The sequence below is a fragment of the Aphidius gifuensis genome, unplaced genomic scaffold (genome assembly GCF_014905175.1).
Source record: "Aphidius gifuensis isolate YNYX2018 unplaced genomic scaffold, ASM1490517v1 Contig1, whole genome shotgun sequence".
NCBI classification, from domain to species: domain Eukaryota; kingdom Metazoa; phylum Arthropoda; class Insecta; order Hymenoptera; family Braconidae; genus Aphidius; species Aphidius gifuensis.
In genome coordinates, this window is record NW_025220573.1 from 144,529 (window position 1) to 162,841 (window position 18,313).

Consider the following 18,313-nt stretch of genomic DNA (forward strand, 5'->3'; position numbering starts at 1 on the left):
GTATTTATTATTATAATATTCAACCCATATATTGTATTTTTTATGTCAATACAAATTTTTTCAAAATTTGGTTTTTCACCAATTATCGATGTTGACATTTTTAAACCAGTAAATGAATCACCTCTTGTATCATTTATATAATTATATTTTATGGTGTTTATATAATTATATTTTAAATATTTATTATTTATTATAGATTTGTGGGATATAATATCATTTACACATTTATTTGCTAAATACGCTTCATGTGCTGATGGTTTTTTTGTAATATAAATATCAAATTCAATAAATCCTGCTTGATTGTTTAGACTTGTTTTTGTTTCAAAATCGCTAAATTTTTTTATACAAAATTGTAAATCATAAACATTTTTTAATACCCATATTATTTTTATTTTTTTTATATTCAAATATTTATTCATTATTTTTCGATCTATTATTTTTTCAATAAGTGTCAAGTGTGATGTTATTTGCGTACCCGTACTAATAAAAAATAGATTTGTTGATCTGAAATTTTCTCGAAAAATTTTTTCTTCAATATTTATTTTTTTTGATGTTATACTGTCATACGGACCACGTATTTCAATGTTTTGTTCATTATTCGTTATTATATTTAGGAATTCTTTAGTCCAATAACCAGTTATTTTTATCATTAGTGTAATTTCGAATTTTAAATCAACAATGTTTGTGATTGTAAAACTATGCCATTCGTTAAATGCAATTTTATCACATTTTATGTCTATGTAATTTCCACATTTATAATTTATTTTTTTTTTTAACACAAAAGTTACTTCGTAGACCGTATTTTTTGATTTTGAACAATTATTGAAACTGTTTGGATATATTTCATATTTTTTTATAGAAACTTTTTGTTTTGATTGTAATGTTAATATATAATCTGAAATTTCAATTGATAAATATATTATTGTCCAACCATAATTATTATGATGAGTTATCAATACTAATATTAAACAATAAAAAATATATTTATGTAATTTCAAATATATTCTATTATGATTTTTTAAAAATTTATTTGTAAATATTGCTATTAAAATTGTAAATATCAATAAAATATTTAAAATTATACCAGTTATTGAATATGAATTTATCATATTCATCATATTTTTCATTTTTTTGATTGATAAATTATAATTTAAACAGTGACAAATAATATGACCAACTGCTGAAATGAAAAAATTTATACCAAATAATTTGTGTAAAAAAACAAAATTTATATCTATTTTATTAATTACATTAAATATAATTTGAAAAATATTTTTATTAGTTATTAGTAAAATATATAGTAAACATAAATTTATCTTCATTCCAAAATATTTAGCAAAACTTATGACCAGATTTTCATTTTTTAATTCATATAATAAACCGTATAAACTCGCAGGTATTTCGATTAATATAAATTTTATAAGTATATATTTTGCAATTTGAAAAAATTTAAATTTTCTACTCATCTTAAAGTTATTTTTTGACACAAAATTTGTTCTATAAGTTTTACACTATTAAAATGTCCACTAATATCATTACCAATACTACTATCACTTCACCATTATTATCATTATCATATTCCGATGCTAAAACAGAAAGACATATGAAAAATATAAATTGTTTTGAAAAGTTATGGAACCAATTTAACAATTGTGAGGAATTTGATAAAAATTCATTATTATCACATATAAATGATTTAGTTGACAAAAATTATAGCGTTTCATATATCTTTTCTTTGTTAAATTGGTATCGTAGTGTTTTGTTAGATAAATTTCCCGTTACAAAAATTGAGCTTCGAGCATTAAAACGTTCAATTATAAACATAATGACTGCTAAAAATCCTCAAGATTCTGATCCTTTGAGTTGTCGTTTTGCAATGTCTGAAAAATCATTTATTGGTTTTAAAATAAAATGTCTTGAAATAATTAAAGACCAATCACATTTTAAAAATTTTAATTTTCAAAATTCAAATTTATTTGCATATTCTTTTTTAATGATGTATTATACCGGTAAACGTTTGGCTGATATTGCTTTGCTTGATGAAAAAAATTTAAAAAAATTACATACAAATTGTTTTGTGGTTATTAAAATTCCTAAAGTAGAAACAACTGGTAGAATTAAAATTGACGAATCAACATCTGATGGTAAAGAATTTTTAAATATTTTATCATTAATTTTAAATAATGAAATAATTACTTCGCAATTGCCATTTGATCAGTACACAAAAAGAAAAACTTTTTGTCGTTTGTTTGCATTTCTTTATAAAGAAGTTAATGATGGAAAACCAAAACCAAAAGGTTTAGGAATGCATGCCTTGAGAAGACGTATTGCTGGGTTAGCTTTTAGAGAGGGTGTTAATATTGAAGATATTCGTGAGAAATTGGACCATTCAAATATAAAACAAACTAATACATATATAAATAAATTTTTATTCAATACACAATAATAAATATATAATAATATATTCAAAATTTAATTTACGAAATATATAACAATGAATATACTAATAAAAAAAATAATTTTAAAAATTTAAGCTTTTTCAATTACATCATCAAGCATTTTTTTTGATTCATTTATCTCGCTTTCACAAGAAAATAAAATATTATTTATTTTTTTTGTTGTATCAGGAAGTAATTTATCATTACGTTCACAATTAAAAACAAAAGTCATTTCATTGATTACAAAAAATTCATAAATTTGTTCATTAATTAATATGTTGTTTTTTAAATTTATACATACTGTTATATCATCAAATCTTTTCCATAAATTATTTATTTTTATAAAATAAATATTATCATTTGTTTTAAGATATGCTATATTTTCATTTAATTTATAATATTTTAATTCTATTGTTTGATATGGTTTAATTTTTACATATTTATAATTTTTTTGAAAATTATAAATTAAATTACAACTTTTTTCACCTTTTCTTAATTTTATTTTACTAACCATTAATAAACCATCATTCTCCATATCATATTTATTATCTATTTCTTTTTCGTTTTTTATCATGTTATCAAAGTCTTGCCAGATTTTTTCTACTTTATATTTTATATCTTCATCCTTTTTTATGAAAGTTGATACTTTTAAATTTTCATTATTAATATTATTTTTTTTTATTGCCTCTAGCATTTTATTTGATTGATAAATATCAATTTTAATAAAATTATCATCAGTTTTTATTTTTTCTTCCACACATAAATATTTAGATATATCATTTATTTTTTCAATTATATTTTTTGTGTATTCTGGTAATAATATAAATGCACTATTACCAATTTGTTCATCATGTTTTTTATAATAATTTTTACTACCACTAAATGATTCATATAACGGATTAATAAATTTAATATAATTATTTCTCACAGCAATAATTTCTGTCAAATATAATATATCCGAACAAATTTCTAATTGATATAAAAAATTTGTATTTAATAATTCAATATTATTATTTTTTTTAATTTTATATTTTTTTCCATCTTTTGTTTGTAATATATCATTTCCTAAGTATACACCAATTGTTTGTAGTCCATTTTTTTTAAATAAAAATAAATTTCTATTTTTTCTTTTTTCTACAAATTCTACAAAATTTTCCTTTTTATTTAGGTTGTTGTATATTCCAGTTTCTATATATATAGTTGTCAGTTCTTCATTTATATCTAACATTATATCAATATTTGGTTTTTCTATATACTCCATATATTTTTCAATTTCTAAAAAAGATTTCGACAATAATTTCATGTTTTTTATTAAAATGTTATCACAATTTAAATTACTATAATTATCTTCAACATTATATTCATTTTCGGTATTATCATTGTTACATATCAACGAGTCATTCTCAAATTCTTTTTCTAAGTTTATTTCATAATTTATTTCTGAAAATTCATTAATTATAGAACATAAAGCTATACGACAATCATTATCATCAAAAAAGTAAATTTTTTGAACCATAGTTACGCCTAAATTTGAGTCACTAATATCTTCTTCTGATTTTTTTACATTCTCAAAAGACATTGTTTTTTCATCTAATTGTAATTCAATATTTTTTCGTATTATAAAATTTCTCGGATATCTATTATTAGAATCTAAAGATATTTCTTCATCATAAAAGAAAATTGAATGATGACAACAATTTGATTTAATGTCACTCATAATTTCAATATTATCTAAAGAAATGTCATTCGATTCCATGTAATTTATACCCATCAATGTCATATATTCACTTAAATTTCTTGGATTAAAGTTTTCAAAAAATCTTTTACTTCCAATTCTTCTTTTTGTGCGACCATGATGAGTAACTCTATAATTTTCAACAATTATATTTTTTTTTCCAAAAAAAATATTTTTTAAAATTTTTTGAGCTGTTTGTATACTGATTCTGTGACGGAATTCGATCTCATTTTCAAAGTCATTAAGATGATCGAGTACCACAGTAGCACCTTCACTAGTAGCACTGGCAGACATTTTTATTATAAAACAGTGTTATTTTTTATTTCTATTTCCAGTTTTTGTTTTATACAAAAAACACAATGTCAAGATCCAGACAATGCAAAATCTTTTAATTTTACCTATAAAGAAAATATTTATAATTATAAACTCAATAGAATTGAATTACTACAGAAAATGGAAAATTATATGGATTATTTTGATTATTATATTGATATTGAAAATTTACCTAAACAGTTATTAGTTATTTATGATTCTGAAAATTTAATTTCAATAAAAAAAACTTGTTATATTGATCAACATCAAAATCACTTTCGCTCAAGCACTGATTCTTATGCTTACAATTTAGCAAGTTTTATTGATTATGTATTTAGAAATGTATTTTTTGATATTATATATAATTTTTCAAATTTACCCGAATTGAATTATTTAAAAAATATATCTTTAACACGTTTATTTGATAAAAAAGATATTACAAATAATACATTTATAATTAAATTTTCCAAAACTAAATATAAACAATCAATTTCAAATTTATTAGTTACAAATGCAAATTTAACTTGGGTTATTTCTCAATCACCTACTTCTTACAATGGCGTTTTAACAACTAATTTATTTTATAGATTTTATCATAATCTTGCACATTCTTTTGGTCTTGGTCATGTGAATGATAATGCCACACATAAATCGGTCATGTATAGGAATTATATTGAAAACCCAAATGTTCTTCCAGAATTATCGGAAATTGATTTTGCTGCTTTGAAATTTATTTATCAAAATTATAAAAAAATTTGGAATTCCGATCAGTATACTACCATTTCTTCATTAGAACACATAACTACTACCGAAGCATCTTTAATACCAAAGAAAATTATTAAAGGTGAAGAATTAAAAAAAAAATATTCTTTTTTGTTTGATTTATTAGATTTTAAATCTGAATAATTATGTTTTATTTTTATATTGTGGATTTTATATTGTGGATTTTATATTGTGGATTTTATATTGTGGATTTTATATTGTTATTTAAATAATTATTTATTCTTATTTTGTTTATTAATTCTTGAATTATTTCATCCTTTTTTTTTAAAACTTCACATATTTTTTGTAGTGTTTCCGTTTCTCCATTACGCATTAAAATTTCTTTTTGAATTATTTGTGTATCTAAAAAACTTGTTTCTATATTTAATTTCAGAAAAAAATCATTATCAACCATTGAAATAATTGGTTTGTTTATATTCATCTTACTCAAAGTATAAAAAATATATTACCCATAAAAAATTGGAAAATGTTTTCATCAGAATCTTTTGAGTTACCATCGTCAACATCATCATCACAAAAGGCAGAAAAAAAAAATACTTGTGATTTGGAAAATATCAATGCCCATAAATATACATTTCAAACATCAAAAATATTATATAATGATGTTTTTTTTTTACACGGTTTTATTAATAATATAATTCCAATTGATTCTATTTTGAAAAATTTCTATTATCATCGTTTTAATTATTTAAATAAAAAAATAACATTCAATTTTGAAAAAAAAAATAAAGAAAAAAATTGTTATAAAAAATTGTCAGAAATTTTTCATATTAAAAAAAGTTTATTTTTTTTAGATGAAGATAATATTTATATTAATTCTAAAAAATTTATGGAGATTGAAAATTTAAAAATAACAAATAGTATTGATTTAATTAGAAAAGATTATTATTCTGAAAATTTTTTTTCAACAACAAGTTTATCTTATTTTAATTTTAATAAAGAAAAAAATATATCAATTTTTAAAATTTGGCAAAATGAAAAATTTTTTCGTGATAATTTACCAAATTTTTTTCCGGATAATTCTAATTCACAAATTAATATATTATTTCCGAATATTGAGCGTCGAGTTCGTTGTTTAAACCATTTACTTAGATTATTAGCATCGAGATTTGAAAATAAAAACCCAATTATTGATCATCTGCATCTTAACTAGTACATAAATTATTAAAATTATTATATATGCATTATTTTATCACAAAATTATTTTTGAGATTATTCGAATTTTAATGTGAAATATATTTTAAACATTTTTGAGATTCTAATCTTTTAACCAAGAGAATAAATTTGAAATTTATTTTATTAGTTGTAAAAATGATATATTGATCCGTGAATTATTTTTAAAAAATTTCATTAATTATTATTTATTTTATTATACTAACGAAACTATTATTTCATATAATAATATAACACCGGAAATTGAGTTTAAAGCATCAATGATATTTTTATACGGACTTGTAAATTGGCAATTATTAAATGATAACAGAGAATTAAATAAAAAACGAAAAAAAACTGCTAATTCAATCTCTTTAAATCAACAATCTCTTTTTAAATCAAATAATAATACGATGTATTCTATTTTTAGTGAAAATAGTATTTCTAAAGTTCAATCTGATTTTGATATTAAAAAATTTAAAGTAAATGGACCTTTTATTAATCGTGGTATTGGTCTTATGCCCAATACTTGTGTTAATGCATTTAATATAAAATTTGAATCTGAATTTAATAAAAATATAAACTAAATAGAAAAAAAGAAATAAAAATGTATTTATTATTTATTCTATTTCTGGATTATAATTTTTTTTAATTATTTTAATTATTTTATTTGTTAAATTTTTATTTCATAATTTGTCGTTTATGTTTATTATTAAATTTTTATTTCATAATTGTCGTTTATTTTTATTATTTGATAAGTTATTTTATTTTTTTTTATATATCCAAGATTAGTGTAATATAAGAATTATGGAAGAAAGTGTAAATAATAACAATGATTCTGATTATATATCTACAGATTCTTTGAATGTTTTTATAAAAATACGACCTTTAAATAAAAAAGAAATTGAAAAAAATGAAAATCAAATTATTTACCCATCAAAAGAATTTTTAAATACTTTATCTATAAATAACAAATATACCTATGAATTTGATAAAATTTTTTATTCAGATATAGATAATAAAAATTTTTTTCTCGAAGCTATAGTTCCTAGAATTTCAAATTTTTTATTAGGATATGATTCAACAATATTAACATATGGGCAAACGTCATCGGGAAAAACATACACTATAGAAGGTAACATTGAAAATATTTCTTGTGATGATGAATTTGGTATAATGTATAATGTTGTTAAAAAAATTTTATTATTCTCTGACTCAATTTTATTGTCATATTTTGAAATATATATGGAAAAAATTTTTGATTTATCATCTCCAAATATAAATACAAATTTAAATATATCTGAAACAAAAAATGGCACTCAAGTAATTGGTTTGATTGAACACGAAATTTTTTCCTTTGAACAATTTATAGAATTTATTAAAAAATCTAAAAATAATAAACATATTGCAAGTACTTTAATGAATGCATCTAGCTCAAGATCACACTGTGTATTAAAATTTAAACGGAAAAGTAAAAATATTATCTACCCAAATTGTTTTTCCATTATTGATTTAGCTGGTTCGGAAAAGCAAAATAAAACTGAAGCAACAGGTCACACACTTGCCGAAGGAAATACGATAAATAAATCATTATCATGTTTATCTAAAGTTATCCACACTTTATCTAGAAAGAAAAAAAATGATTTTATTCCATATCGTGAATCAAAGTTGACACATTTATTGAAAGATTCTTTAACAAATAAATTATCTCAAGTTTTAATAATAATATGTTGTTCTCCCGCTTTATCAAATGTCACTGAAACAAAGTCGTCCTTGGACTTTGGTTTAACAATTAAAAAATTAAATTTTAAATGCCCAATCATCTTTAATGAAACTATAGAAGAACAATTTTCAAAAATTTCTGAGGAAAATTATAATGTAAAAATTTCTGACGAATTATTATTTTCATTTAAACAAAGTTTTCCAGAACATTTAAATAAAGATAATATTAACGATGTTTCGTATATGTTGTCAATAGCTATTGAAAAGTTTAATGATTTATTATGTAATTACAATATGTTATCTTTAACAAATAATAAAAATTTGCAATTGTTTGAGGATATTAAATTTTCACATGAACGAACAATTGATTATTACAAATCAGAAATAAAAAAATATAATCGCGAGGTGTTAATTTTATCTAATGTTATTAAGTCATTATCTGTAGAAAAGCATATTCATGAATAGTTGTACGGAATGAGTAATTAACATTAAGTCTTTAAGTAGGTAATTAAAATTAACGATATGAATATGAATATAATTTAAAAAAAAAACAGTTAATTATCAATCCATAATAATTTTCATTATTGTTGTTTTTTTTGATTATATACATACACATTTTATTTAATTATACACATTATATTTAATTATACACATTATATTTAATTATACACATTATATTTAATTATACACATTATATTTAATTATACACATTATATTTAAATTACACACATTATATTTAAATCATACACATTAAATTTAATTAATCACTTATATTTAATTATACATTTTATATTTAATTAATTACTTATATTTAATTATACACATTTTATTTAATTATACACATTATATTTAATTATACACATTTTATTTAATTATACACATTATATTTAATTATACATTTTATATTTAATTAATCATTTATATTTAATTATACATTTTATATTGAATCATACATTTTTTAAATTCAATAGGTATATGTTTTTATTTAATTATACTTTTCATGAATAATTTTCTAATCTGGCGTCTAATGATTTTAATAAAAACCATATTTCATAACACATTTTTTTATCCTTTGATTCATTAATTTTTTTTTTTACTAAATCATAAAAAATTTTTATTTCTTTCATTGAGTTATTGCCAAGAGTTATATCAATCGAATTTTCTTTTAAAATAAACTCTATATTTTTTAAATTTAAAAATAAAGCATCTTTACATAATTTCTTTTTTTCATTTTCTATAAATCGTTGTTTTTCATTTTTTATTTTTTGTAAAGTTTGTCGGTCTAAAGTAAATAAAAAATCTTGATTATCATCAACATTATTGTTAGTATTATTATTATTATTATTATTATTATTATTATTATTATTATTATTATTATTATTATTAGTGTTGCTTGTTGTTGAACTTGTGCTGCTACTACTTATTGTGCAATTTTCATATTCCTCATACTTATTTTTGCAATTCAAACATTCATTTGGTAATTTAAATATATTTTCATCTTCTGGAATTTTTTCTGGAAAAAATTGTTGTTTTTGAACGATATTTTTTTTATCTCTTAATTCTACCGTTGTTGATAAAGAGTTATCATACATTTTTGAAATTCGATGTTTTAGAATGACATCTTCTTTACAAAGAATATTTAACAATTCCTTACAATTTCCACTTAAAACATACTTTTTTTTTGTAAATGCATCTTCAATTGTACCACTTTTTGTATATACCCAATCATCACTCACTGTTTTTATATTTATTATTTTTGTTTTTGTTTTCATAAATCTCAAATAAGTAATTAATAATTGCTCCTCATGCCACTTTGTTATAAAACATTTTTCACTTTTTTTATTTTCTGAATTTATATAAACATTAAAATAAACATTTATACCCAACAAGTTATTTCCCTTTAAAAACAAATAAATTTCTTTTTTTTTTGTTTTTAATAAATTTTCATAATCGTCATACATATATGAATAAATTTTTTTAACATCATCATTTTCTAATTCTTGTTGAAAATAATTTTTTAAAACTCTCATCAAATCTTTTTTTGTATAATTTTTTTTTTTACTCACCTCTTGAAAAACAAATTTTATTTCTTCAAAAACATTATAGATTGAAAAAACCAGATCTATTTCACAATTACTAATAACTTGTGACTCATATCTTTTAATAAAATGAAAAAACTTCCATTCATTCACATTTATTTCACATATATTTATGTAATTATCTTCAATAAAAATATATTCATTATAATTTCCCTTTTTTATTAAATTAAAAATATTTTCATCTTTTTTTGTTGCACACAATGAATAATCATAATAATTTTTTAACAGACCATATTTTTCACATATTTTTTTATTTAATATATTTGTATTTTTTGTTATATCAATTTTTATTTTTTCATTTTTTTTTAAAATTGCATCACATCTAAATTTTATAATTTGACATCTAGGCATTAGGAAAAAAATATTTTTTTCACTCAAGTCTTCAGTATATTTTTTTATAAAGTTATCATGATCATTTTTAGCAATTAAAACCCAATAATTGTTTTTATTTAATTTATCTGGAGTTTCATAAATTTCACAATCATTATTTTCATTTAAACATATTTTTATAATTTTTTCTTCATTAAATTCATTAATTTCTAATTTTATCTTTTCATATTCTTGATCATGTAATATATCCGAAACTTTTAAAAAAACAGTAATAGATCTTTTTTTATTTATTGTTATCCTCTTTATTGTGGTCATTGTCTATTAATTCGTTTACCTTTTTATCTAATGATGACAATGTATCACTTATTAAATTTCTTGGTATATCATATTCTTTGATTATTAATTTGTTTTCAATATTTTTTTGTTTTAAAAAATTTTTAATTATAAACTGATCTGAATCTTCTAAAAAAAAGGAATTGAAATATTCATAATAAACTTTTATTGATTCATTAGTTTTTGTAGATTCCCATTTTTCAAAATTTTCTTCGAGAAAAATTTTAATTTTATGTGATAAATTTTCTGATATTTCAAATGACGAATGTTTCCAAAACCTCAATTTTTCATCTAAAATAAATTGATTTAGTTGTTCCAAAATGAATAAATTCTTTGTTAAAAAAATTAATTTCGGTGATTTTTTATTGAATTTATAATTTTCTCGTAGATATATACTATCAACCACAATTAACAACATTTTGACTCCAACTATTTGGCTCTGTTGATTTATTATTCTCTTTATTCATCTTTTATCTTTATATCATTTTGCATTATTTAAAGAATATCACTTATTATCACTTATTATCTTATTAGTCATACTTATTATCGTGTTTATAACTGGTTTTTTTTTATGATCTATATTTACATATTTTTTCTTACATCATGAGTAATTTCCGTGGAAACGTTTAATCAACAAGGTGGTATTACTTATTCATTAGTGTTGTTTTTTATTTTATTGTTTCTTTTATTGTTTCTTTTATTGTTTTTTTTATTGTTTTTTTTATAGCTTTAATCAGTATTGTGATGAGTATTGTTTTTTATTATTTTATAATTATAGGTTATGTTAACTTTTTGAATATATTATTTTTTATAGCTTATTTGTCATTCACTTCCGTAAATTTTAACGATCTGTCATTTTATTATTATTTTTTAATTAGTCACTATTTTTATGAACTCCTGATTTTTATTTCTTTTATTTTTATTCTTCTTTTATCATAGTTTTCTCTTTTGTAATTTTATTCAAATTTGATCTATATTATTTAAATTTTTTTGGTTTGTTAGCAGAGACATATTTTAATTGTTTTTTTTTGTGTAAAGAAAAATCAATTCTATTTTATACAATTTTTTTTGATGATATGCTATTACTCATTGTTATTTATATTTAATTGCGGATTTTTCTTTTGATATGCTAATTTCTTTTTATAATTTACGACCTGTCAATTCATAATATTTCTGGAAAAACATAACTATACTATGTTTTTCTAAAATTTTTTTGGTAGAGGGGTTAGTTTATTCATTCACAAACATAGGTATATTTCTATAGTTAGTATCTAGTATAAATACTCTCAGTATTTTACTGTTACACCCATTATCAAGTTTGTCTTATACCTATACAGGTGTACTGATAGTAATAATTCAAATATTAAAAAAATTTTATTAAATCTTTTTAACAACAATAAAGTATAAATTATTGTTCAGATTATTTATTAATTTTTAAAATTATAAAAAAAAATCTCAAAATTCCGCTTTTAAATTTCGAACTTAATTTTTTTTTAAATAAATATAATTTTTATTTAAAATTTAAAATTGCCAAAAAATTAAAGCGTAAAATTAAAACAAGTGAAGAAAATGTCGAAATCCAACGGTAATATTTATTTTTTATTTTTTATCTTTTCATCATTATGTATAATTCAAAGTTATACATTTTCGTATGAAAAAGTTAAGGAAAATGCTGATAAATGGAAATTTGTGGATTCAAGAAAAATATCCAAAGTTATATCACCATCAAGTAAATCTAATAAAACTGTATATTACGATACAACAGAAGAAAATAATAACGAAGACAACGATCTTGATTCTCAATTTTTTCAATTTTACTTTAACAACGAACAATTTTCATTCAAATTGTTACATACTCATTGGGTACAAAAAGAGGTAAATTGTTATGCAAATAATGAAAAAGTTTTACGGGTGTATTGGACTTTGGACATTGAAAGTGTGAGAGAAGCATTATTTAATTTTACTTTTATTGGAATAACATCAGCAAATGAATATCATGTAATGACAGATATAATACATGTTGATGAAAAAATTTTGATTATTATCAATCAAATTCAAGATGCATTCAATTTATGGAGTAAGGCACTAAGAAACCGAGTTTTATTTCAATATAAAGATTATTATGAGAGTCAACCATTACCCGTTGATACAATTCTCATTAAATATTCTGGTAAACAGCATATTGAAGAACATAACTCTTGGACCGAAGGATTTGCTTATCCATCTATTATCGCACATGCTCATTACAATTATCTACATTTTAACAATGAACATCCCACAGCGTTAATACCAAATATTCATTCATCTTATATACCTTTTTATGATATTCGCTCACAAAGATATATTTTACAAAAGAAAAATAATTACTTTGTAAATAAATTTCCAATTATAAAGAGTTCTTTACAAACTACTACATATGGATATAATTTGTTTACTGTTACAATTCACGAACTTGGACATGTTCTTGGTTTGGGACACACAAACTCACTTGGGTCTATTATGCATGGTGCATATTCTTCTGATAAGTTAATCCCAACAGGTTATGATATTGCTGCTTTACAAAGAATATTTATTCCATTTTTTTATAAACAAATGTTATCAACAACAGCTACTGTCAATTTATTACAATGGGATGGTAAATTTGTAGATATTCAAAAATCTACTGTAACAGCAACTACTCCAAAAATTGAAATAACTACTGAAACACAACATACTCATCATAATAAAGAACAATTTAATAAAAATGGACAATGTAAAACATCGTACTTTACCAAATTAGATCATTATTTTCAAAATACTCCAAGATTTCCTGAAAAATATTTCAGTTCTTCAGAATATCATAATCGTGTCAGTATTGGTCGATTGATTGTTGATTTTTTTGAATATGCCATGGATGAATATTTACAATCAGCACCATCTTTAAAAACCAAAAAATCGCAAGGATAAATTTTGAAAATTATTAAAATAAAAACCAAAAAGTAATCAAAATACGTAAGAAAATAGTCAGCAAAATATCAAAGAACATTCAATGTATACGATAATATAATAAAATAATAATAACAATAATAATAATAATAATAATAATAATAATAATAATATCAACAATAATAATAATAATAATAATAATAATAATAATAATAATGATAATGATAATAAATAAATATTAATAAAAAAAATAATATTAATAAAAAAAATAATATTAATAAAAAAAATAATATTCGTTTTAAAATTGTCAAATGTTTATATATAAATATAATTATCATTTTGAAAATATTTATCAATTTAATTTTTTTAATAAATTTTTATTTTTTTTCAATTTCTGCACTCAATGGAAATAATCTATCAATTTTAGGTATAACATCAAAAATAGTGTTTATACTAGCACCAATAAGTATTTGTGCAATTACAAAAATAATAAAGGCTACAAAAATTTTGAAAATATTATTAATCATTTTATCTTAAATGGTAATTTTAATTGTCAAAAAACCTAAGCCATGTTAATTTCCTCTGTACCAATAATTTTTGGATCATTAAATATTATTGATTTTTGAATATTTTCTTTGTTTGTTAATTGTTCTTCATTTGAAATTTCATTTATTAAAAATACATTTTTATTGTTAAAATCATTTGTATTATACTCATAATTTTTATTATTTCTTTTGTCATTTAAATCAAAGTTTTTTGTTGTTATTTCATTTACTTTTATTTCTATATTAAAATGTACTTTTCTCCATGCTGCTATCAAACATGCTATTTTTTCACCTGTCGAAATTTTATGAGCCATTCTTAAAATATCGTACGGTAAATATAATTTTTCATCAATACCATTTATTTTTATATTTTGATTTTTTGTTGTTATCAAAATTAAAATACTTGGAAAATAATTCTTTTTTTTGAATTCAATACTATCAAAATTTTCAAAACAATCTACATTGTGTATATCAAATATTTTATCTACTTCTTCTGGAAGTTTATTAGAATAAATATTTAATAAAGTGCAATTATTTTGTAAATTTTCTTCTTTTAAATATTTAATTAACTCTGTTAAATTGTAATTAAACAAACGTTTTTGAAATATACTACAATCAATAAGAAAATGTGAAAAATTTTCAATCATTTTATTGTTTATTTTTTCTTTAAAAATATTTTCATTGTAATATTCGTTTGACATTATTGAGTGATCTTAAGATTTATGAGATGTTGTTAATTTTGTTATATATATATTTTTTTTCATTTATAATCATTTCTTTTCTAATGTCCCCTTTTTCTTTTAAGAAAATTGTTAAATTATCAATACATTAATGATGTTAAAACTATCGCTTAGAAGAAAATTTTTTGAAACCAATGATTTATCAAAAAAATAGATATACTTTTCAAAGCAATGTCCGATAAAAATGTATTAGTTGGCCAACAATTGAAAATTTTGAAAAACATATGTCGAAAGTGATTTTGCTGTTAATAGTTCCATAAAATTGACTAAAAAATTTTTGAATATACAAAAGAAAAAATAATATTATTTATACATGGTGGTGCTATGATTTCAGGTGGACATGATTTTCAAAATTTTATGACATGTCAAAAGTAATATTTTTTATGACTGATTTTACAGATTTAATTTTACTTGATTATTCATTGGCACCAGAAAAAAATATATCTTATTCTATCAAAGATTGTTTTTCGGCTTTAAATTTATTAAACAAAGAATCGAATTTAGATTCTTTAACAATTGTCGGTTTTTCTGCTGGTGGATATTTAATGCTATTTTTATTTATTTACTTACAAAAAAATAAAAATTTATTAACCAATATTAAAATAAATTTTGTCGATTTATGTGGTTTATCACGATTTGATAATATTTCCATAAATAATTATGATTTTTCACCAACTTTAAAGTCATTAGGAGAATTGGTAATACAAAAAGAACCATTTATTGAACCTCTTTATGATTTTTTTGTAAATTTTTCAAATCAAAATACAAAGGGTTTAGAAAAAATGAAATTTTTTCTTTGTGATTCTCAAAAAAAATCTCTTTCGAATCACATGTTAAATTTTTATAATCTTTTGATTAACAAATTTCCTACTTTCAAAAATCATATTGTTTTAAAAAATTATGAAAAAAGTTTATTTAATAAAGAGTATATTAAAAATTACTTACTAAATGACGATTTAAAATTGGAATTTCGTTATCATTTATTTATATCTTTAATCCGATTACCCGTTACAAAAATATGGTTTAATGATTTATTGGAATTTATAAACGTCAATATTTAGAGATAACAAATTTCAATAAATTATTTCAATATTATATTATGTATCTGTATAATTATTATTATTATTATTATTATTATTATTATTATTATTATTATTATTATTATTATTAATTTTATCTCTTTTATTTTTATCGCTATTTATTTTTTTAATAATTTTTATCTCTTGACAATTGATGGTCATTGATAAGATAATTTTTTTTCAATTTAGTATATATTGGTTAGTATACGTTTTCTTTTTTCAGTTTTTGTTATTTATTGTGTTGTGTCGTCTCTGTGTGTTAACATCAACATCATCATACATTTTAATCATGAGCAATGATTATTTAACATTTGATCCAACCAATCAAGAAAATTATAACGTTTATAATTTTACAACTATTAATCGATTTCAAAAAATTTACAATCAATCTATATTGTATGCTAATAATTTGAAAGTTGATAAATATGCATTTGTTTTATTATTTATTGTTGATAAATCAAAAAGTAATACTAACAAAGTCAAATTATATAATTTATTTTCATGGTTAACAATTACAAAAGATAATGAAGAACTATCTAATTTTTTAAATAATTTCAATTTTTTTCATCAAGATTTTATTTTATCTTCAAATATTATTTCTTCAGAAATCAAAAATGAAATTATTAGTGGACAAAAAAATTTTCAAGAATATTGTGAACAACAAAATTTATTTATACCAAATTTATTTACATTGTGTTTGGATCCTGAAGAATTACTCCTCAATAACGAACAATTGACTGCAAAAATTCAACTATTCAATGATATAGATTGGACAATTGATAGAAATGAAACAATTTATGAATACGAAGAATCAACTTTTTTGAATAAAAAAAAAACATCAAAAATTGATGTGAATACCAAAAAAAAATTTAATATTAATACTGCTTTAAACAATTTATCTGATATTTTCAAAGATCGTAAAATAAATAATGACAATTATAGAAATATTTATAATTCAATTATAATGTCAAGTGCTTTAAAAAAATTTTTAATTTTTCCGTATTTTGCATTAAAAAAATTTAATGTACAACAAATATTTTCTTGTTATCAAAATTTCAATATATCAAATTTTGATGAATTTGGTAATAAAATTGCATTTATGCCAAAATATTTGACTTTTAAAAGTGTCAATTTTTTTGAAAGATCATTATTACAAATTTCTGAACAAGATGATGTTGAAAAATTTGATGTTATTTATAATGATTCTATTTATCATACAGAGAAACAAAGTATTGAAAATACAAAAATTTTAGTTTTGTCAGATTTAAAAAAAAATGTTTTACCAAAACCATTTGTTATAATGCATGATTTTTCTGTACCAAGTACTAGTATGGAGGAATCTTCTACCCTCAATTCTTCTTTTGAAAAAAATGTGACATTGCAAAATAAAGACAAGGAAAATATAATTTTTAAAACAACTCAACCTACGAATGACTCTAAAAATTATTTACAACCAAAAATGTTTGATGATTATGAACAAGATTTATCTATAGATTTTATCACATCTTCACTTTTAACAAATGATGTGATTCTTCTTGATGGTTGTGCCGGTAGTGGTAAAAGTCATATGATGAAATCAATTATATCAAAAATTAATCAAAAAATTGTTATTTTATTACCGACAAAAAAATTATTAAATAAAACCCAGATTGAATTTGCAAATGCCGGATTAAATTTATACAATTTTTTTTTTCTAACTATTGATGCAATTTTGAGGAGAATATTGAGTATACTGTTGGTCCTGCAGAGTTTTCAGAATCATTAGAAGTTGATTTTGATTCTTGGGTAGCAAAATTGAAAAATTAAGAAATAATTATTTAATCAATAAATTTGAAGATATCATTGGTCCAAAAATATGGTTTGTTGATGAAATTTTTTTGATGGATCATAAAAAAATTTTATTATTAATAAAAATTATTGAAAAATTACAAATTCATGCAGTTTTTGCTGGTGATTCAAGACAAAATGATCCGATTGGCGCAATAACATGGAATTCACAAATTATTTCTTTGAATGTCAAAATGGTTGTTCAACTTACTAAAAACAGAAGATTAGATAGTTCGTATGGTGATATTAAACAACAAAATTTTTATAGTCTTGTTGATGATATTCATAATTTG

General features: G+C 20.5%; 1 protein-coding gene across 1 annotated transcript; it reads left to right on the forward strand.

Moving 5' to 3' along the window:
• Nucleotides 1-1,825: 1,825 nt before the first annotated feature.
• LOC122859990 (chromosome-associated kinesin KIF4-like) lies at nucleotides 1,826-17,175 on the forward strand (the record flags this gene model as incomplete). The annotated part of the gene is made up of 5 exons (XM_044163629.1): nucleotides 1,826-1,898; nucleotides 2,268-2,372; nucleotides 7,277-7,555; nucleotides 7,793-8,203; nucleotides 17,090-17,175. Coding segments are annotated over exons 1-5 (954 nt in total), but the record flags the coding sequence as incomplete, so codon positions are not given.
• Nucleotides 17,176-18,313: the final 1,138 nt, after the last annotated feature.